Source organism: Fundulus heteroclitus, chromosome 17, assembly GCF_011125445.2.
Source record: "Fundulus heteroclitus isolate FHET01 chromosome 17, MU-UCD_Fhet_4.1, whole genome shotgun sequence".
NCBI classification, from domain to species: domain Eukaryota; kingdom Metazoa; phylum Chordata; class Actinopteri; order Cyprinodontiformes; family Fundulidae; genus Fundulus; species Fundulus heteroclitus.
Genome location: NC_046377.1, coordinates 23,643,015 through 23,666,439, shown reverse-complemented (window position 1 = coordinate 23,666,439; position 23,425 = coordinate 23,643,015). Strand labels below are relative to the sequence as shown.

Below are 23,425 nucleotides of genomic sequence, written 5' to 3'. Positions count from 1 at the left end.
ACCTGCACAGGTCACCAGTCAACACTTACTGATCAAAATGCAGCATTATTATTTTTTAAGTGTACTGCATCTTGTCATGCTTCCAGAAACAGACCTCATTCTGGCCCGTTTCTCTCCCTGTTTGTTACATTTGTTCCTGGACCAGAGCAAACTATTATTATCCACTATTATAAGACTTAAGATAACGTGAAATTGTCTCTAGCTTTTCTCCTGGGTTAAAAACTGTATATATGTTTCTAAATTAAGACTGGAATTAATTGGGTTTAACATTAGAAAACATTCCAACACCCCTAAAACTAATTTTACCCCCTTGCTGCAACAGTGTCAGTGATCCAAACATGCAGTAAAGTTGTTCTAACTTAACTGCATAAAAAGGTTTTAGATGTAAATTTACTTCTCAGTTGCCAAGCATTTTTGTTCTTTAATCTACAATAAACCGTAATACGTTTTATTTTATTTCAGGAACAATATGAGAATAAAGTTATATTACAAGAATATAGTTACACAACCATTTTTAGATTACTAGATTATTTTGATATTACTATTATTAGATTAAACTGTATTTGCATAAATTTCAAAGTCCTGACAATAATTTGCTATCCTTAATTATGAAACAGAAACCAAAGTATAACTTGATTTTGATTAATTATAACTTTGATTTTATGAATTCTCGTAATTTATAAAAATAATCTCAAAAAAAAAAAAAACTCTGGCGCTGCTGTAGCAGGCAGTGGGTGGGGCTAACTCAGCCTCCGTCCAGCTGATTGGTCGGAAAACTGGGCAGGTTAGCCAATGAGATGATAGAGCCTCCTACAGTCAGACACCCCAGGCTGGGATTTTAACCCACAACCCGCAGAGCAACTGATGGAGTAAAAACTGAAATAAAGTCAGTTTTTATAAATCACTGACAGTTAAATGGCACACATGGTTCCTCCCCAGCAGATAATATTTTGTGTTAAACATGTTAATATTTGAAATCTAAATAAAAACTCTTAAAGGAAGAAATAAATCCCGACCAAAATGTTTTTAAAACCGCTTTTATGGTGAAATAATGAGATGTACAGAAAGTTCAGAGTCACAAGGTTCTACAGAAAAACACGGCGGCAAAAATCAGGAAAAACAAATCAGGAACATGATAAATAAAAAGATCCGATTTCTACCGAGAAATGAAGCGAACCGCTCGTCTGGTGTCGTTCAGTCCAGATTAGTAACAGAAAATATCTTCATGTAAACGCTTCAACGCCAAATCAGGACCAGTTCCGCCTCCAGAACCGGGTTTTAATCTTGGCACCAATGGGCTTCCGTACGGCGCCTCCAGATGAGATGAATCATTAAAAAAAACTAAAGCTAGCATCTTTATTTACAGTTTTAACATCTCGTATTTACACGACGTTCCTCCGATTCAGCGGGCGGCTGCTGGGGACGTTTCAGGGAACCAAACGTGAGGAGATGGTTCTGGTTCTGGATGGTTCTGGTGCTGGATGGGCCCAAATGTTTCACTGCAAGCCGGGTCCACTTCAATCCCATTCAGGCCCTTTTTTCTGTGGCAGCCAATAAAAACGTCGGGGGTTCCCAGGTGAGATGTGGCGCTACCCGCTCAAGTCCAGAACCTTTAACGTCCTCCAGAATCCGAACCCAGTCCAGCTCTCAGAACGGTTCTGGTCCGAGTCCTGAACCTTCCAGCCGTTTCCGCCGAACAGCTCCGTCCTCCAACTTTCCACGGTTCCTGAATAAGTGCCGAGTTCTGCGTGCCGAGCGGAGAGTTTATGTTCCTCGGGTCCAGAAGGTCCAGAACCGGGTCCTGGATCACAGCTTGGCTCTCTGGAAGAAGGCCTGCGGACAGAAGGAGTCAGAAACACCTGAAGCAGAGAACAGGAGGAGAACCGGACCAGCTCTCGTACCTAGGGCTGAACGATTTTGGAAAATAATCAAATTGCAATTTTTTTTCTTAATATTGCGATTTAATGCGATTTTTTTTTCCAGTTTAATTTATCATGTATTTTTAAATATATACAAACAACAAATCATTTTGTTTCCTCGCTGTACAGATTAGTTGCTAAAAGACCCACAGCATCTAAACTCAGAGCAGAAATTATTGCGTTCTGACTACAATATATTTCAACCAAAATTGCAATTTTGACTTTTCTCCGCATTAACCACAAGCAACAAAAATGGCCTCTAAATAAAGATGTTTGTAAACAAGGACTATTTAAAACAAGAACTTTTAATGTTTTTATTAATCAGAATATTATTCAAGAGAACAGCTTTTAATTGATTTGGACATCAATCCTTGTTGAACATAAAGTGCAACCAACAAGCAAGTCTATGTATTAAACTGATTGACCTGTACTTAATGCTATGTATGATTATATAATCTCTAAAACAAGTAATACAATTAGATTATCTCACTGCTGCAACTGTCTTCCCTTCCATGTGGAGGCAAACCCACTTTAAACATTTTACCAACACCTAATGGACGTGTCTGATTCACACTGCAAAAATAGAACTAGAAATAAGTCAAATGTTCTTAAAATGAATGCATTTGTCCTGGATTTGAGCAGGTAAATAACATTATTTGCCAATGGAATAAGATTTCTTGCACTTAAAATAGGAACAATTCATCTCCATCATCTTATTTCAAGTGCAGGATGTCTAATTATCTTATTTTAGGGGTAGAAATATTCATTCCATTGGCAAATAATCTTATTTACCTGCCCAAATCAAGGATAAATACACTAACTTTAAGAACATTTTACTTATTTTTAGATCAGTTTTTGCAGTGCACTAATTGTTACAGAGCCAGAAATTGCATTTTTTTTTAAAAATCGCGATTATATTGAAAATGCGATTATTTGTTCAGCCCTACTCGTACCTTGATGTAGTTCTTCAGAACCTTGATGTCGGGCTGCTGCAGAACCTGGCACAGCTCCTGCAGGAAGAAGAAGAACCTCATCAGAACATCAACAGAAGAACCGCGTTCCACCCCCCCCCCAGACGTTCCTCTGGGTCCGTCCTACCTGTGAGATCTCTGGCGTCACCTGCAGGGACGGCAGGTACTCGTGCTGCAGGAACTGGATGAACTCGGACCCCTGAGACACAAACAAGCGTCAGAACCGGGGAAGAACTTCACAGAACTTCACAGAACCGGAGGAACACAGATGACTTTTTTTTACCCGTTTAAGATGAATCATCTTCAGCGTGAGGGCGCACTCCGACAGAGTCTGAGGAGCACAACAGAACCATCAGAACCAACAGAACCATCAGAACCGCGGGTTCAACTGGTGTCAGACTGGGTTCGGTTCCACAAACTCACCAGAACCGTCTGAGCGTCAGAGAGGTCGAAGGTGGGTTTGAGCGGCGCCATGAAGCATGCTGGGACGATGTGTTTGTAGATGAAGTCAGGGAAGCCCACCAGGCCGTCCTTCCCGCCTGCAGTTCGGATCAGAACCACAGCGGGTTAAACATCCGAGACGGACCCGACACCAGAACCCGAGGTTCTGCCCACTGGGACTCACCCCACAGCTCCACCAGCCGGGACAGGATGATGAAGCAGGTCTTCTGGGCGATGGGGTCCGGGAACTCCACGGCGCCTTGGATAATGGTGAACAGAACCCGCTCCATGCTCTCTGCTCCTGAAACAGAACCAGACGTTCAGCACCGGGGCGTCCAGAACCGCAGGTCCAGTTTCACAGCAGCGCTCACCCTGGTTGGCCAGAACCTCGTTCATGCCGCTGCCTGCGATGGTCTGGATGAAGGCGAAGTAGCTCCTCCTCAGCATCTGCTTCTCCAGCGCCGCCGTCTGGTCGTTCTCCTCGGCGGGTCGGCCCAGAACCTCGAAGATGGCGAGGACCAGCGGCATGAAGATCTGCTGCAGGAAGGGGGAGACCTGGCGCTGCAGGGAGAGGAGGAGGAGGTGTCAGTGGAGGAGGAGGTGCTGCTGGGAGGGCAGCAGGGTTCTGGTTCTGGTTCCGGTACCTTGAACTTGGCGGTGATCTGGCTGATGAGCGGGATGAACTCCTGCAGGTCTTTGGCCTCGCAGTCCTTCAGCATGTGCTCGGAGGCGGCGGGGACGAAGGGCAGCACCTCCTCCTCCAGGCAGATGATCATGCGGTGCAGGAAGGAGCGCACGGCGCCGCGCAGCGCCCCCCGCTGGACGGGGCAGCTCAGCGCCGGCAGGAAGCTCTGCAGGCAGTCGCGGTAGACCTCGGTGCAGCCGCACTGCTTCACCGTCTGCTTGTTGCTGAACGCCTTGCTGGTGCGGCTGCAGAGACACGAGCGAGCGTTAGGGAGCGGCGCCGCCTACAGGACGGCAGGGGAAAGGCGGCGGGCGTGACGGAAACATGGAGGATGGACAGGGTTCCCACACCTTGGTGAACATCAAATTCAAGGACCTTTCAAGGACTTTCCAGGACTAATTTCCTCAAATTCAAGGACCACACGTGGTGGCATTTACCTACTGTGACCGCTGAATAGGTTATCATATTTTAGTACAATGCAAATTCAATAAAAGACTAAACAGCATAGAAGTTGTTGGGTCAGAAGCAATGCAAGAAAGTGGACTTAATTTATAGCCTACATTGATATTGATCATATTCATAGCCTACATTTATATCCACAGTACATGGCTATGCCATACTACATTACATATAAGACGTACATTAGCCTACCGCTTCATGGAGTTTATGGAAAAAAGTGCAGCATTGAGATGTTCAGAATTATATCAATTTGTTTTACTTTCATCTTTGATTAAGCTAGTTTTTGACGTTGACTCTGAAAAGTCGCTAAATATAGCGACAAAGTTGCTGAGTTGGCAACACTGCGTGAATGTAACCTATTGGACGCACGTAGGCCTAAACCGTAGCCTAGCAACTAACGAAGAAGAGCGAACGTACTTTTGCAAATTAAAAGTCTGCGGAATCAACATAATTTTAAAAGATCGTGTGGTAGTAAAATAATGGCCTCGTGAGACCATCCTGATCTCGCGAGCTTTCAAGATTTCACTCGCAGATCAGTCTGGCTACTCTCCGTTTTATGAACGGCTCCAAATTTTCTTTAACGAACGTCCAATCAGCGTTGGCTTTGAGGCGGGTTGAGGTGTGACGCAACGGGAAGCGCGTCAGTTCAGTCTAAACAACATGGCGGCTTCAGCCGATGAAACTAGCGTTAGCGTGGCTATCGAGCAAGTTTTATCGGAATTACAGAGTATTTCTCTGCTGAGCTAACGAGCCTTTACCTGCAGCAGCAAGAGTAGCTTGGCTTGTGGTTGTGTTTTCGTCGTCGCTCGTAACAGAGCGACGACGAAGAATGTTGACGAGTACGTCATATGCTTCGTTGATCTGATTGGTTTATTTGGCCCGTCTATCACCATAGGCCAATCAGCTAACCAGTATTTTCGCCCCTTCCCAAAATTACTTCAACGGAAGGTTTCCAGATGGATATGCGGAGCAAATCTATCTGGCGGCGTCAGGTAAGTAAAATAATGACACGCGAGTCGTCATCCGTGTGAACTTTCAACCCCACAAAAATTTTTTAAGGACTTTCAAGGGCCTTGAATTTATTTTTTCAGATTCACAAACTTTCAAGGATTTCAAGGACCCGTGGGAACCCTGGAGGGAGCGGCGCCGCCTACAGGCCGGCGGGGGGAATGGCGGCGGCTCTGACCTGGCGAAGCCCACGGCGTGGCTCAGGCAGTCGGCGAGGGCGGCCTGGCGCTCCTCGGCCGTCTCCTGCAGCAGCTTGGCCAGCAGCAGGCGGAAGGCGTCCATCAGCGGCGCCAGCAGGCTGCGCATCAGAACCTGCTTCCGCTCCATCGGGCTCTCGCCGCTCACGATCAGCACGCCGGCCGCCTCGAACATGAAGAGCTGGTCGTCGCTGGTGAGCAGCGCCGGGAAGCCGTTCTCCTGCGGGGGGGGAGGGAGTGAGGAAGAGGAGGAGGAGGATGTGTGGGGCGTGGAGGAGGAAGGCGGTTCTTACCGGAGGAGCGAGCTCCAGCAGGTCCTGGATCCGGGTCAGGATGTCCTCAATGAAGGCGGTCATGTGTTTGCTGCGTGGAAACGGACATGAGATCAGAACCGGAGCGACAACAGAACCGGAACCGGATCGAGAACACGGAACCGGACTCACTGCAGCGTCTTGACGAAGCGGGAGAACAGGTAGGAGACCCGGCTCCGCACCTTGGGGCTGTTGTGTCTCAGTCCTCGCTGGTCCAGGAACGCCATCTGAGGACAGACGGCGGCACATCAGAACACGGCCGGGCTTACAGTGAGGGGGCGGGGGGGGGGGGGGGGATTCTGTGTGTGCCGGGCCTCACCAGAACATTGGGGATGTGCTGAGGCTCCACGATGAAGAACTTGTCGTACCGGACCACGGTCTCGAAGAACTCCAGGGACACGGAGGAGTGCTGGTAGCCGCTGACGCCGCAGGACACCAGCTGAGAGGAGACAGGAGGCGCTGAACGTCTGGAGGTCCAGAACCAGAACCTCCCAGCCAGGAGGTTCTGGTTCCGGAGCCATCTAAAAACCAGCTGGTCTGAACCAGTGTTGTAGGACTCGATTCCGAGACTCGAACTCGAGTCCGAGTCATTAGCTAAATTTAGAGACTCGTGACTTGACTTGGACTTGAGCACTGATGACTCGAAGTTGGACTCGGACTCCTACATTCAGATCATTCTGACTCGGAAATTGAGAAAAAGACTCGACTTTTTTTATATCATTAGGCTATAATTTTAATATGTCATTAGAATATTATTTTAGTGTATGATTTTAATATCTAAATGTCGTACCGCGCACGTGACGTCACCATCTCATGAGCAACGCCCCTTGCCGCTAAGGTTGGGCAAACAGTGTGAGAGCGCACGTAGCAACCAGCCATTACACATGCAACAGATACAACAATATGACCGACTTTACAGCTGTTAAACTTTCACAAGAGGATGTCCAGGCGCCCATTTTACTGGTAGAACTGTGGAACAACATACCAACGTTCAGCTCAAACGATGGATTGAGTGTCGAGGGCTTAGAAAGCCTGGAAAACGGGGCGAGTTGATAGAAAGGTAAGTCGTTGTTTTTCTCCTGCTCGGCATTCATGGCGTCAGCGGCTGTTTTTTTTTTCTGTTTGTAGTCACCGTCCAGGAATCGGTATAAATTTTCCGGCCCGCCAAACAATTTAGTCCGGTCCGGTGGCGAAATGCATTATCATTATCCAACGGCTGTATCTCCTCGCTGCATCGACCGATCCACACCAGATTTGTTGTGAGTCATGGGGGAACGCTGCCGAACGTGTTTGTGGGAATCGCCCGGTGGACGGGCGAGGAAAATGCGTAACAGCATCTGCGGTGGAGGGCGGACCCCGCCCACCGGCCGGCACCGCAGCGGTGGCCAATAGGCCGGAGTGCGCTTGGCTGCGAGGGCCGATCGACGCCGCTTGCGGCTTTAACATCCTTCATATGCGGCCTATCAGCGTACCTCGAGTCGCTGTTGCACGTTCCATAACAACAATGTTTAAAAACCACGGTTAGGAGACGTCTTAGACTTGGAAAAAGCGGTAGTTTTACCGAGTAAAACCAGGGTAACTACAGTGAAAGAGTTATTAGTGCAATGGAATGTTACTGCTTCATGTCATACATCACACGTCAATAGTGACTCGACTCGGATTTTTTTTTTAATGACTTGGACTTGACTCGGACATGAACACTGGTGACTCGAACCTGGACTCGGACTCGAGGCATAGTGACTTGACTACAACACTGGCCTGAACCAAACGCTGCTGATGGAACCACGTTATCCTAAACAACTGATCCAGAACCAGTCCAGGGGTCCGTTCTTCGTACGTCGCTAACTCAGTTAGCAGGATTTCATTGTTGACGATTTGGATCGTTTGGTTCTTCGAAACTCATCCTGCACTTGTTGTCATAGCAACATGTGCGCCAGCTTAAACCTGCTCGCTAGCAGGCTTATTTCATGTAAACAGGATTAGATCATGGCTGTATAAACGGAGGAGATAGGGAAGTCTGCCGTAGCCATGTCCATTTTTACGACTGCAACCTGTTGCGGAAGGTGCAAGAATAATTTTAGAGTTTTTTTTATTAATCGCGTATTGCGCAATAGACAGGATCCTTTAGCGCAGCGCGACAGTAGAGAGATTTTTCTTGGTGGCTGTTATAAACAGACAAACATCATTTAACAGTGGCTTTAAAGAGGAAAAAGTGGTGTTAGAGCCATAAATAGAAAATATTTACGTTATTTGTATGATGGTTTGCTTTTTATTTTTATCATATAGTAAGAAGATTTGTTCAGGCCATTTTATTGTGAAGTTTAGTTTTACTTTGAAAGGCTTGCTTCCTGTCGAGCCGTATATTGTATTAGAAAAAACTATAGATGGATTATCTAGACACGGAGCAATACAGTTTTACCGTGTAAACTGTGGATGACTTGGAAAAGGAAAATTTTCATTTTTTATGGATAAAGATTTTTTTTTGTTAAAATTCCCAGTTTGCACGGGTCCTTTACTTCTAGTGTCTAAGGAATGACACTGAAATTTAGATCTCTTGACATAACAAGTGGCTTTTTAAAATAAAGTGTAATAATTAAAGGCTACCATTTTGTAGAATATTCTTGTATTTCACTTTTACTTGTCCCCATGTTCTAGTGGGTCCCGTGGAGGCTCTGATATAAAAGAACAAAGTAAATATGAGATAATTAAAATGCAAAAATTAATACTGTAGAAAGTGATAGAAACATCTACCATGGACAGTATTTACGCATTAATTTGTCTGCTGCTTTTTGCCAGCCCTCTCTCCTGGTTTTAACAGACTTTGAGGTGTTTTAATTAATGACTCAAATTCAGCATAAACTTCCATTCAAAGCTCGTGTTCTGCTGGGAGAAAAACTGTGGGCGTTCTTTGCTGAACAGCCAATAGCAGCGCTGCTGATCAATGTTTCTACTATCGATACATTTCCCCTTTTAAACAAACGCATGAACGCGCAGTTGTCTCAGATAACTCAATTCAGCCATACTAATCATAAACAACAGGTGTGTTTGAAGAACCCAATTAGCCGGATAATGGTTAGCCGGATGAAATAATCTTGGATGTCTCATTTGATCTCGGATGTTTTAAGCAACGTACGAAGAACGGACCCCTGATCTGAACTGGTGCTGTAGAACTAAACGCTCCTGGACCTTCTGACCTAGAACACTCAATGTTTGGGTCCAGAACCAGAACCATAAGACCCTGATTTAGAAACGGCTGCTGAAGAACCATCTGGTCCAGAACCACCTGAGCAGATGTTCTGGTTCTGGTCCGAGCCGTCGGGTCATGTGACTCACCGTACGCATCATGTCCTGCAGGGCGCCGGTTTTGGCCGTGTCGCCGGAGAAGTGGGCGCCGTGAGACGCCGGCAGCGCCTCGCCCAGCATGTAGAGCAGCCGGATGGCCACCTCCACCTCCATGAAGGGCGCCGTCTGCCACGTCCTGCCGGGACAGAGAACAGGGTCAGAACCAGAACCGCCAGCTCCGCCCCGCTCCGCCTCCACTACTCACTGCATGGTGCTGGTGAAGACGCGGCGCACGGCCTCCAGCAGCAGCTCCGGGGAAACCTGCGCCAGGCGGTCCAGCAGCATCTTCAGCTGCTTCCTGTACTCCACGAACATCGCTTCATCCTCGCCCTGAAACGCACAGCGGGTCAGCGGGTCAGCACGCCGCGCCGGGGTAGGTACCAGATCATCTCCGGCGCTACCCGATGACATCATCATATGGCAACTCAACTCAAACAAACTACATTGCGCCCGCGGTCTCCATTTGTTACAAATCAATTTTATTTTGTTAATTTACGGTTATTTTCCTGTAAATTAGTCGAGGCATGAAAACTTTTAACATCATTTTGGAATACTTGTGTGGTAGTCTGACAATTTAATCGGTAATTTTGCAGGATCAAAGTTACAACCTTAGAGAAATTTAATTCCTCCAATTTTTTTTAAGTTGTGAAGGGAAACTTAACCATAAACTCATTTCATTTTTAAAAAAAGTCAGCAGCCAAATTTAATTTTATCACGGCATTCATCACTTTAAAATCAATAACGTTCATTCCTCCTTTTTGTACTGATGTTGTTCTTTCTGATCACGTTTTTTATTATTCCAGATGAAATTGTGATGAATTTTATTATTTTTTATTGTGGTATTTGGTACATTTAAGATATATGCTGGATAAATTAGTCTGGCTAGCCCTTCCATTTTTGTTAACAATATTCTTCCAAACATTGAGCTAATTGTCAAATATTTGTTGATTTTTTATTTATTTTTTTTGTAAAATGGCTTGAATATTTGTTCAAGCTTTTGAGAAAAAAGAAACCGCTAAATTAACTTAATAAAATTGATTTGTTACAAATGCAGACCGCGGACTCTATGTAGTTCGTTTGAGTGGCGTTGCCATAATGTGATGTCATCAGGAGGCGCATGACCCGAGTCGATCTGGTACCAACCACTGAGCTATATAATACACTGGAGTGCTGATTTTGCCGAAAAACTGAAGTCACTGGCCGCCATCTTGCTACTCCCTACTCTCTCAGAATCCCACAGGATTTGGTTGCAACAACAAGCAGTTTTCTGGCTGTATGAAAACGTTTCACAGGTAATTCTACAGTCAGTGGATGTACTAACACTATCAACTACTAGGAAATTAGGTGCTGAAATATTTTACATGTTATTCATATATATATATATATATATATATATATATATATATATATATATATATATATATATATATATATATATATATATATATATATATATATATATATTTTTTTTTTTTTTTTTTTTTTTAATAAATAAAATGCAAAATATTTCAGCACATGACTTTCTCAGTACTTGATAGTTTTAGAACATAACATAAAGTATATGGAATTTGACATTTTAAAAGTGTTAAGCCCCCCCTGAACATGAGAAAATCATCGTTATTCGATGCTGTAGTGTACATATTCTCTAGTTACTGGGGGGAAATAGGGAGTACCAATATGGCGGCTGGTGGCTTCAAAGCGACTCGTTCAAACAGACGGTGATTAGCACTCCAGTGGATAATATAGCTCAGTGGTACCAGATCGGCTCGGGTCCTCCGCCCACAGACCCCACCCACCTCATTGTCGAAGTTGTACTCGTCGTCGTAGGTCAGCTTCTTCATCACAGCCAGCATGACGGCCTGCAGAGACATCAGAGCTTCAGCTGCAGCTGGACCAGAGGAGCCCCATGACCCCCGACCCCTGACCCCAACTTACCTCCACGTTCGCCTTCTGCTGCTCCGTCAACTGGGGGAGCTGCGGGGACAGAACCTGCGTCAGAACCAGCTTCAGAACCGCCCGGGCCCGGCGGCGCTGTGGGGGGGGACTCACCTGTTTGAGCACGTGCAGGTAGTCGTAGCAGAAGCCCACCATGTTGGTGGAGATGTCGTCGTCTTCGTGCGCCAGCAGCTGCAGCAGCAGCGGCACCTTGGCCTCCACGGCGTGGAGCGCCGCCGCCGCCTCCTTGGCGCTGCCGCACTTCACCAGCCGGGTCCAGCTCAGAACCAGGCTCTGACCCATTCCGTTCACCAGCCGCGAGAACTTGGCCAGGAAGTCCACGTCCTCCTCCTGCGGGGCGAGAGGAGACCGTCGGACCACGGAGAACCAGAACCTCTGGACCTGGTCCAGAGGTTCTGGTTCTGGTGTTCTGCTTCACACAGAACATCAACAGATCAGGAAAACAACCATCCGTCTCCTCAGAACTAAGCAACGTTCCTCCTGGACCTCACCTGATGCCGAACAGCCTGATCAGAACCTCTCGCTTTAGACCCACCCGACCCAGAACCTCTCGCTTTTTAGACCCACCCGACCCAGAACCTCTCGCTTCTTAGACCCATCCGACCCAGAACCTCTCGTTTCTAGACCCACCCGACCCAGAACCTCTCGTTTCAAGACCCACCCGACCCAGAACCTCTCGTTTCTAGACCCACCCGACCCAGAACCTCTCGTTTCTAGACCCATCCCACCCAGAACCTCTCGTTTCTAGACCCATCCCACCCAGAACCTCTCGTTTCTAGACCCATCCCACCCAGAACCTCTCGTTTCTAGACCCATTCCACCCAGAAACTCTTTTTTTAGACCCATCCCACCCAGAACCTCTTTTTTTAGACCCATCCCACCCAGAACCTCTCGTTTCAAGACCCATCCCACCCAGAACCTCTCGTTTCAAGACCCATCCCACCCAGAACCTCTCGTTTCAAGACCCATCTGACCCAGAACCTCTCGTTTCTAGACCCATCCCACCCAGAACCTCTCGTTTCTAGACCCATCCCACCCAGAACCTCTTTTTTTAGACCCATCTGACCCAGAACCTCTTTTTTAGACCCATCCCACCCAGAACCTCTTTTTTTAGACCCATCCCACACAGAACCTCTTTTTTAAGACCCATCCGACCCAGAACCTCTCGTTTTTAGACCCATCCGACCCAGAACCACCTGCTTCAAAGCAATGTTTTGAGACTCCTTGTCCTCAGCATTTGATCCAAAGTACCGTGTTCTGGAAGGTTCTACCAATGAAACGGCAGATCTAGAACAGGCCGTTCCAGAACCATTTGATCCAAAACCTCCTGCTTCAGAAACACTCCATCTAATCCAGAACCTTGTGATTTGGATTTGTCTGTTTCAGAACATGTTCTTGACCCGTGTGATCCAGACTGATCCCCCGTACATGTCTGGTTCTGTTACTGGAGTTAGAAAACCTAGTCAGAGACCCGGTTCTGGGAGTTCGCAGACTAAACAACGTTTCGGGTCATGGAACCAGGACCGTTTGGACCTGTGCCGGTGCCGTGAGGCGGGTTCCCACCTGGTCGATGTTGAAGAACCCGGCGGACTGCAGAACCTGGCACAGGGACTCCACCAGCTTGGTTTTATCCACCGGGTCCATCCCCTTGTTGACGATTTCAAACAGGCAGTCGCAGGCCTCCTCTCTGAGGTCCTCCATGGACATCTGACTCAGCAGCAGGTTCACAAACCTGCAACACAGACGCGCCGATGACCCGAGAGCGACCAGAACCAGAGACCAGAACCCCGGCCGAGCGGGTCGGAACCGCTTCACGGCGCGTTCACTGACCGGTCGTTGGCGATCAGGTTGAGGTCGATCCAGGAGACGTAGGCGCCGACCACCTCCAGACACTGACAGGTGAGCTCCGGCTGGTTCTGCTGGTACGCCGTCAGGATCTGGAACCAGGACTCCACCAGGCTGGGGATGCACTGCTCCCTCATCGAGTCTTTGATCAGAGTGTTCCTGCGGGTTTCCTGCAGAACACAGAGGCTGCAACGTTAGCAGGTTCCCCACACTTAGGAAAATGTCTGATTGATTTTACCGTATTTTCCTGACTATAAGGCACACTTGAAATTAGGGCTGGGCGATAAATCGATTTAATCGATTAATTGAGATTTCATTTTTGGAAAATGTGGATTTTATTTTGCCAATACACTCATTGGGTTTCCATGAAGAGAACAGCATGTGATGCTGAATATATGTTTAGGCAAAATTATTGTCAAAATATTGTTAAGTAGAAACTTTTTTTACCATAATACGAGGTACTTCATTTACTTATTTACTTTTTTTTTTTTAACTTAGTTTGAAGTTCACAAGTGCAGTGAAGCCTGTTCTTAGCTCAATGTGTAATACCACTAGCAGCAAATGTTTTGTTATATTTTCATTGTTTATAATGGCACGGCTGCCATCTTGTTTTACAAGCATGTTTCACAGCTTGTTTTTAGTTGCACTTTGAATTCAGGTCAACTCCCTGAAGAAATGCTTGACATAAAAAGCAAGGTTTTAAAATAATTTATTTAATTTCTTTTTATGAAGCAAAAAGGAGGAAAAAAAAAAAAAAAAAAAAAAAAAAAAAATCGATTAATCGGATTTGCTATGATAAAACCTGAGATTTATTTTTTAATCCATATCACCGAGCCCTACTTGAAATCCTTAAATCTTCTCAAAGATTTATGCTGCGGTTTATGTATGATGCTTAATGTGGTACAATGCGCTCAAAAAACTGTTAAAATGTGTAAATAGGACTTTGGTTAGCAAAGAATCCGCTCTGCTCAATGAATATTAGGAACATTACGGTACACTGTCACTACCTGAGGACCCCTGAGCTGTCTACAAGACTGCCTGACTGTAATGTCTGAACTAGAAGTGCAACAATAAACCTAGTAAGTTAATTCAATATAAACGTTAGGTTTATTTTGGTCTTATGTTAGAAACATAGTGTAGTCCAGCTACTCTGTCCTCCCACAGAGACGGATTGATCTCTCTAACGGTGTTGAAGAGGAATCACAGCGGACGCGTTGCAAAGCTACGCTTAGGTTTGCTTTTCATTTTATTTTATTTTAAATGTACACCAGAAACATAACGCTACATGGCGCCTAAATTAGATTCAAGTTCTAATTTCATACTTTCCTGTTTGGCAGGGAATAAATGGGAAAATATCCTGTTCACTTCTGGAAGTGTCCTAAAATAAGAGTCGTTAAAAATAAAGCGCCGTAGATTATGTAGTTGTGACAAATTAACTTAATCTAAAATATGTGATTTATAATCAGATATGGCCAAGACACGGATTTTAGGAGATGATATATTACTGATAATATAACACCTTACCGATTTTTTTTTTACTGATAATTAGTCTTTAATTACTTACCTATGACGAAAGTTCTTCTCTCCTCAGAATCACACTGTTTACTTTGCGTCTGGTGTGAATTTACGTTTTTTTTAAAAGCCGCGCTGCTTACATTACGCGGCCAGAATACTTCCTGGTGAGCAGATTTGATTCCTCTAATGAAAACTGGGGACATCTCTGATTTTTTTAAGCTAGAATCTTTACCAGGGGTTGATTTGTTTTGTCTGAACTGCGACGCCTACGGGGGCGGGGCAGGTGCGTTCGGCAAAGCTCTGCTACGTCAGAACAGCGGCAGGACCGGGTAAATATAAACCTCATGTTGCACTAAACTTTTATTTACTCCATGATTCACTAAAATCAGGGACAGGTCATCCAACATGGGGTCTGTCCCCAGAAATCAGGGACGTCTGGTCGCCCTACCGGAGGGGGCGGAGTCACATTACACTCCTGGGAGGAACATTTAATGCACCTTATAGCCTGAAAATACGGTAATTCCAAGCTTATCGGGCCTCTGTGGGTCCGGTTCTTTCAGGAAGACCGGTTCTGACGGCTCACCTCAGGCGTGTGCACGATGTCTCTGTCCACCACCTCGGCGTCGATGGCCATCAGCGTGCGCAGGTAGATGTCGACGCCGAGCGGGTTCAGGCCCACCAGGTTCAGGATGTCGAAGAAGAACTTGGGCCAGAGGGTCAGGTACTCCATGACGAAGGTGAGGGCGAACACCTGCGCCGCCTTGTTCCTGATGAAGGCCTTCTCCGGCTGGGCGTTCATCAGCTGCAGAGGAGAACACGGTGAGGAGAACCGTCTCTGGAGGTTTGGGGAGACTCCTTTCGGGGAGAACCCGATCGGAACCAGTACCTGAGTCTGCAGCCACGTCATCAGCGTCTCTCTGATGAGCTGCTGCTGAGGAGCGCTCAGACCCGCGTGTCTGCAAGGAGAACAACAGGTGAGAAGATCCGCGGAACGCCGAGGAACGTCTGCCGCGTCTCACCTAGGGCTGAACAATTAATCACATTTTCAATATAATCGCGATTTTAAAAAAACGCAATTTCCAAATCGCAGAGTCTGCAATTTTTGGCTCTGTAACAATTAGTGAATTAGACATGTCCATTAGGTGTCAGTAAAATGTTTAAAGTGGGTTTGCCTCCACATGGAAGGGAAGACAGTTGCAGCAGTGAGATAATCTAATTTTATTACTTGTTATAGAGTTTATATAATCATACATAGCATTAAGTACAGGTCAATCAGTTTAATACATAGACTTATTTGTTGGTTGCACTTTATGTTCAACAAGGACTGATGTCCAATTAAATTAAAAGCTGTTCTCTTGAACAATATTCTGATTAATAGAAACATTAAAAGTTCTTGTTTTAAATAGTCCTTGTTTACAGACATCTTTATTTGGAGGCCATTTTTGTTGCTTGTGGTTAATGCAGAGAAAAGTCAAAATTGCAATTTTGGTTGAAATATATTGTAGTCAGTAGGGCTGAACGATTTTGGAAAATAATCTAATTGCGATTTTTTTTTTCTTAATATTACGATTAATGCGATTTTTTTTCCCAGTTTAATTTATCATGTCTTTTTAAACATATACAAACAATAAATCAACTTGTTTCCTCGCTGTGCAGATTAGTTGCTAAAAGACCCGCAGCATCTAAACTCAGAGCAGAAATTATTGCGTTTTGCCTACAATATATTTCAACCAAAATTGCAATTTTGACTTTTCTCTGCATTAACCACAAGCAACAAAAATGGCCTCTAAATAAAGATGTTTGTAAACAAGGACTATTTAAAACAAGAACTTTTAATGTTTCTATTAATCAGAATATTATTCAAGAGAACAGCTTTTAGTTGATCTGGACATCAATCCTTGTTGAACATAAAGTCCAACCAACAAGCAAGTCTATGTATTAAACTGATTGACCAGAACTTAATGCTTTGTATGATTATATAAACTCTAAAACAAGTAATAAAATTAGATTATCTCACTGCTGCAACTGTCTTCCCTTCCATGTGGAGGCAAACCCACTTTAAACATTTTACCAACACCTAATGGACGTGTCTAATTCACTAATTGTTACATAGCCAGAAATTGCAGAATCTGCGATTTGGAAATTGCGTTTTTTTTAAAATCACGATTATATTGAAAATGCGATTAGTTGTTCAGCCCTAGTAGGCAGAACGCGATCATTTCTGCTCTGAGTTTAGATGCTGCGGGTCTTTTAGCAACTAATCTGCACAGCGAGGAAACAAATTGATTTGTTGTTTGTATATGTTTAAAAAGACATGATAAATCAAACTGGAAAAAAAAAAAAATCGTATTAAATCACAATTTTAAGAAAAAAAAAAATCGTAATTAGATTATTTTCCAAAATCGTTCAGCCCTAGTCTCACCTGAACTTGATCTGATGCTCCAGAACTTGGAAGCAGAAGAACTTGACGTGGTCGTCGCTGTGGAACAGAGGAGACGCCGTGAGCGAGTGAGAGCGGAGCAGGAAGTCCCCGTCATGGTGGGGGGGGACGGGGGGGTGTATGGTGTGGGGGGGGTCACTCACCTGTAGATGCCTTTGGCCAGCGCGTCGGCGCACACCTCCCAGGCGTCCTGCGACTCCTTCAGCTGCTCGAAGTAGGCCAGCGCCTGCAGAGACACACAGAGTGAGCGGCTGTGGGCACGGCGCCCCCTGGTGGTAGCGACAGAAAGCAGCCTGCTGGCAGTCTCACCCTCTGCCTGTAGGGGGCGTCGGCGTTGGGGTTGAGCCCCAGCAGCGCCTGCTCGTCCATGACTGCAGAGGCAGACCGGCAGGCCATGTGGGGTTAGCTCTCCTCTCGGCTCGGTCCGGTCCTCGGTTCTGACCCGGAGAGGCTGTGCAACATCTGGGGGAGCAGAATCTGGAGTCAGGACCGGGTCAGAACCTTTACCTCCAGCTCAGCGTCGCTGGATCTGACCCATCAGAACCTGTGTCTGAGCTGCCGTGAAGGAAACACGAACGAACAGAACAATTTGTTCGGAAGAAGGACCAGAACCAAGCGGGTCTGTGCTGTTGATCCACTTTGAGGATCGATAAGCAACAGGAGATCAGACTCTTCCTCACCGGAACCGATTCTGGATTTGTTTCCCTTCTAAGGATTAGAACGTGAATGAGGTTCTGTCCAGAACCTTCAATGGACTTCAACTAAATCTGGGTCACAGTACAGACCCTTGGTTCTGTTGAAAAAAATAAAAGAAAATAAATAAAGAAAAATCATCTTTTTCATTGTAGGCTCTTCTCATCAGAACCGATTAGAGGACAATCAGCGAATTCTGGTCTCTGACTGGTGCACCTCCATCATCATCATCATCATCTTCGTCGCTCCGGACCCGTCCGGTACCATTTAAAACAAAGTTTTCTCAGTTTAAATCAGCTTTGGGTCCCAGATGGACCTCTTCTAGCTTCTGTGTCTGGATCCAAACGCTGAGGCTGAAAACATCCAAAAGGTTCAAAACGCTGATTTCTGCACCAAGCGGTGCTACCAGCAGAGAAAATCCTTCCTCCTCCTCCACAGAACTGGGCCGGACCCGGTTCTGAAGAACCCACCGACCTGGGAGCTTCAACATGAACCAGGAAAGGAGGCGCAGACCCTCAGGGGGCCATCTAAATCACAGATTACCAGAACGTTTGGTTCTCCTGCATCCAGCGGACCTTCTGTGACCAGAGTTCTGCAGAAGTTCTGTTGGACCCGAACTGTAATCACTAAATTATAGGATGTTAGTGTAACGGAGCAGAAACTGTACCGCTGAGCTCTGTCACACCACAGTAACCTGCTGCTGGTTAGTTAACACCACTCTGTAACTGGTTAGTGCTACAGGTGGGTTACAGCATGCATGGCCGCTGGAAGTGGGGGTGCTGCAGCACCCCCTAGTGGCGAGAGGGAGATTAAAAAGAAATATTAAAAATACTTTGCACAATTTATAAATTTCTTATCAATATTATGGGAAATGATTTTGACTTTTTTTATTTTACTATTACGTGTATTTGGATTTTGACTTAATCATTTTAAAAGGGCCTAATCAACACAACTTCATGGAAGTTACATTGTCATGGCAACGTCAAGCAAGCTAGTGGTCGCTGGGTAAAGAGGTATCCCGCTCACGGCAGCAGACTAGTAATAGGCTTTTCGTATGAACTGTCAGGGGGCAACTTTCTTGCACTTGGATCAGTTTCTAAATATAGCAGTGATCTCAAAACACCCATGTTCCCACGTTTTCACTTGCACATTAATAAGTTATAGTCAATAAAAATATAAACTGTTGCTCTCCAGTCCAAGAGTTCACGTAATTTGAGTTTTGCTGCTCAGCCAATCGTATCGGCGTATTTTCAGCCATGCGAGTTCAACCACTTCATCATGGCTGCGTCTGTAAGGTGTTGTATGTATTTGTTTCCAGACGATAAAAGCCCAATAATAGCATTTTCTGGCACCAGTTGGCAAAGATCTTTATGGCAAGGGAAAAGAAATTGCCCAGTCATACCTAGAGACAAATTTAAGAAAGACTTTTCAAATCTACATCGTTATACTGTTATTGTAATGTTCAATTAATAGCGCATATATTCACCTGAGAACTGATGAAGTCTGTGTGTTACAGACACTGGTTGTGTGCACTGAAGTGTAAATGACAATAGTCAATCTCAACCAATTTATTTGTATTTATTGTATTTTATATAGGCCTATAGGCTTATAGGTCTTTTGTCCAAAAACACAAAAAAAAAAAAAATCACAGCACCCCCTGTTCAAAATTGCTTCCAGCGGCCCTGACAGCATCGGTAGTTAGTGACTAGTTAACCCTGGTGACGGAGACAGTGGGTAGTTAGTAGGGCTGGGTATCATCTAGGATGAGCCGATTCGATACGATTCTCGATACATAGCTCAGCTTGATTTGATTCCAATATCGATATTTATTACTTTGAATTAATGCTCAGTGATTCAATCACCAAATATTATGTTTATGTTCTATTTATTGATCACAGACATATTAACAGGAAAATAAAGTGCATTTGCTTCAATGCATTTAACGTGTCACAGAAACCAAAAATGTGCCCAAACATCTGATTTTAGGGACAAAGGAGCTTCTAAAATCCTGTCGGCCGTTCCACAAATTCGTCTCACTTGCTCTCCTTCGCTGTGAACTGTAATGGTTGCGCTGTAATAACGCCCCCTAGAGGTTGGGAGGTATATCGATATTGAAAGCCAGAATATCGATATTAAATCGTTTTTAAAAATATCGATATTAATCTTTATATCGATTTTTATGCACAGCCCTAGTAGTTAGTGACTAGTTAACCCTGGTGATGGAGACAGTGGGTAGTTAGTGACTAGTTAACCCTGGTGGCGGAGACAGTGGGTAGTTAGTGACTAGTTAACCCTGGTTGTGGAGACAGTGGGTAGTTAGTGACTAGTTAACCCTGGTGATGGAGACAGTTGGTAGTTAGTGACTAGTTAACCCTGGTGGCGGAGACAGTGGGTAGTTAGTGACTAGTTAACCCTGGTGATGGAGACAGTGGGTAGTTAGTGACTAGTTAACCCTGGTGGCAGAGACAGTGGGTAGTTAGTGACTAGTTAACCCTGGTGACGGAGACAGTGGGTAGTTAGTGACTAGTTAACCCTGGTGACGGAGACAGTGGGTGGTTAGTGACTAGTTAACCCTGGTGATGGAGACAGTGGGTAGTTAGTGACTAGTTAACCCTGGTGATGGAGACAGTGGGTAGTTAGTGACTAGTTAACCCTGGTTGTGGAGAAAGTGGGTAGTTAGTGACTAGTTAACCCTGGTGATGGAGACAGTTGGTAGTTAGTGACTAGTTAACCCTGGTTGTGGAGAAAGTGGGTAGTTAGTGACTAGTTAACCCTGGTGATGGAGACAGTTGGTAGTTAGTGACTAGTTAACCCTGGTGATGGAGACAGTTGGTAGTTAGTGACTAGTTAACCCTGGTGACGGAGACAGTGGGTAGTTAGTGACTAGTTAACCCTGGTGACGGAGACAGTGGGTAGTTAGTGACTAGTTAACCCTGGTGATGGAGACAGTGGATAGTTAGTGCATAGTTAACCCTGGTTGTGAAGATAGTGGGTAGTTAGTGACTAGTTAACCCTGGTGATGGAGACAGTAGGTAGTTAGTGCATAGTTAACCCTGGTTGTGAAGATAGTGGGTAGTTAGTGACTAGTTAACCCTGGTGATGGAGACAGTGGGTAGTTAGTGACTAGTTAACCCTGGTTGTGGAGACAGTGGGTGGTTAGTCACTAGTTAACCCTGGTGATGGAGACAGTGGGTAGTTAGTGGCTGGTTAATAATCAGCATAGTTAGGGATAATAACAACATGTGGTAATGAGAGGTTACCGACTTGTTATTGTGAGGCAGTTTAACCCGGTGGGTAGTTAGTTACAGGTTAATAACTGGTTAGCTTAGGCTGGTGGTTAGACGGGTGTCCAGTGATGGGGCTACGCCAGAACCCAGGGGTTCTAGACGGGATGCTGAGCTCATTCTACCCGCTAGTTCTGGTCGGTTCGGGCCGGTTGGTCCCACAGATGTGACCAGAAGTTCCTGACAGTCAACATCCGGTTCGGATCGAGCCTCTGGGTCCAATGACGGAACATGACGCAACGCGGTGCCAACGTCTGCAGCCCGCCGCTTACCGGGCCGCTAACACCGGCTCACGGTGAGAAGAGGCCGGCCTGCATGCTCTCGGAGCGGGCAGACAGCCGGGTCCGGTTCCCCTCTCTGGCTGAACCCACCATCAGCCCCGAGGCCTCAGAACCACCGCGGAAAGTTCTGCCCAAAACACGGCGAGCGGACCGCGGCCCACCGGTACCGACATACCCGCTGCCTAAGCGCCAGAGGCCGTCAGGTGGACTTAAACCAGCCGCCAGTCCCCGCAGAACCAGCACCAGCCTGCAGGAACGTTACTTTAACGGTTTTATTTAGTTCTGTGTGTCATCGGCCCGGTTCGGTTAGCTGCCGTCGGTCCGTATAACGCCCCGCGGGTCGATCACTCCGCCCTCCGACCGTTAACTGCTCCCCGGAGGAAAGCGATCAGCTCACCGTACTAAAGACCGTCCGCTCGGCGGTTCTCTGCCCCCGTCAGCTCTTCACAGAACCGCTGGGAACCCTCCAGAAATCGCCCGCATGTCGTCAGGAATCACACGGAGCGACCAGCATGTCCGCCACGGGTTTATATCCGGGTCAGAGGGACCGGGAGGCTCTTCCAGGCGCTCACCGCTAGAGGGCGCCAAGAGGAAGCTGGGGCTTGGATGCTGATAATGATAAATTTTATTAATTTAATAAAATAAATGTACGTTTTAACTACAGATGTTCCCTTAAGAGGTATTGATGGTGCCGCCACTCGGTGCTTGCCGTCCGGAACCAGAACCATTTGTCACTTAGGCTGATGACCAGAAAACAAAACCCACCCCGGTCTGGCTTCTATTAGGGAAATGCTTCAGAAACATTAAATAAAAAACTAATAGACTTAAAAACTGCTTCTTTCCTAAAGCTGTGAGGGCTATCACCTCCCCGCAGAAACTCAACAAATCATGTTTAAAACACTACTGTTACCTGGGTTTCTGATCCAATGTGAATAATTTATACTTTCTCTCACTTGCAAATGTGAATTTACACGCTGCAGTCTCCCAGGGACCGTCTGGTTCGACATCCATGCATTTTGCACAATTCTGCAACTAAATTATTGCACAGTATTTTAGACTGCTGTCTTTTTTACTTGAAAATGACTCCATTGGCTGCTAGTAGGAACTACATGCACGCTCATAGACGTATTATACATAAATGGTAAATTACCATAATAGACATAATATAAATATAATGTCTATGTGTACGCCTACCTGCCCTTCAGGCAGTGATGTTTTTGGGCAGTGAGCTTATTCTTTATTAAAATTGTTTGGTTGCTGACAAACAACAAATTGATGCATTTCCACAATCTACTGGTATGAAGTGTGGACTAGAATGACTCAGGAATTAAATTCTATTATACAATTATGTTATTTTTAGATAACGAAATTTTAACCCACTTTCTGAATCACTTCTAAATAATTCGAATAAATCTAATTTATCTTTTACATTTACTTAAATGTAGAATTAATTTTCGTCTCTCCTCATATTTATTACAGTACATGACATGTTTCATCACATTTACCATTCCAATGTTTCCCTAAAATAAACAGAGTATTATTTAAGCCAGTATGCCCAGAACGAGAGAAATAATGGTTTCTTCTCTTCTTGTTCTCCGTGTTCGTCTCATTTCTCCAATTTTGTTTTGAGTTTTATAGAAACCAACATCCTCTTTTTCCTTTCTCCCATTCATTTTGCCATTTATCCTTCATTTTCTGTTTAATTAACAATTTAACTTCGGATTTACTAAAATTTATAATAAAATCCCCTTTTAAATGTCTAACAGCTTCCTTTGCTACTGGGCAGTGATATCCATTGGTAAACCGCGGTGAACTTGGTTTGATATTGGACACTAACTTCACCGCGGTAACGTAACATAGGCCCAAAAAACCATAAACCTTGACTTTTAAAGCATGTTAGGAACGTAAAACAAACATTTATGAAAACTCTACCTTTAAAATTCGAGACATTTCCATGGAACACATAAACGATCTTTATTTTTAAAAGCCAACAATAAATTTTCAAACGTTGGTTCGGTTCAGTCAGCAACGGAAGCTTTTATTGTGGAAGTAAAAAGTCGAGCTCGCAAAAACTGTTC

At 45.2% G+C, this 23,425-nt stretch overlaps 1 protein-coding gene across 1 annotated transcript; it reads right to left on the bottom strand.

Moving 5' to 3' along the window:
- Positions 1–1,716: 1,716 nt before the first annotated feature.
- Positions 1,717–21,891, bottom strand: xpot (exportin, tRNA (nuclear export receptor for tRNAs)). The gene is made up of 25 exons (XM_036148939.1): positions 21,745–21,891; positions 17,399–17,551; positions 17,233–17,315; positions 17,072–17,128; positions 15,536–15,605; positions 15,233–15,451; positions 13,120–13,304; positions 12,853–13,021; positions 11,383–11,619; positions 11,269–11,307; positions 11,130–11,192; positions 9,539–9,663; positions 9,325–9,469; positions 6,311–6,430; positions 6,124–6,218; positions 5,974–6,043; positions 5,662–5,900; positions 3,976–4,261; positions 3,703–3,892; positions 3,516–3,632; positions 3,314–3,429; positions 3,174–3,221; positions 3,018–3,089; positions 2,873–2,929; positions 1,717–1,833 (listed from the first exon to the last, which is right to left on the bottom strand). Exons 2-25 carry the CDS (start codon positions 17,483–17,485, stop codon positions 1,807–1,809), a joined length of 2,916 nt encoding a protein of 971 aa, XP_036004832.1. The 5' UTR covers positions 17,486–17,551; positions 21,745–21,891; the 3' UTR covers positions 1,717–1,806.
- Between the last annotated feature and the right edge of the window lie 1,534 nt (positions 21,892–23,425).

Coding starts and splice junctions, on each gene's coding strand:
- xpot (XM_036148939.1), bottom strand. CDS start 17,485: ATGGCCTGCCGGTCTGCCTCTGCAGTCATGGACGAGCAGGCGCTGCTG. Junction 15,606..17,071: donor GAGCATCAGATCAAGTTCAG/GTGAGACTAGGG, acceptor TTCTCCTTGCAG/ACACGCGGGTCTGAGCGCTC. Junction 9,664..11,129: donor AGTACAACTTCGACAATGAG/GTGGGTGGGGTC, acceptor TGTGCGTTTCAG/GGCGAGGATGAAGCGATGTT.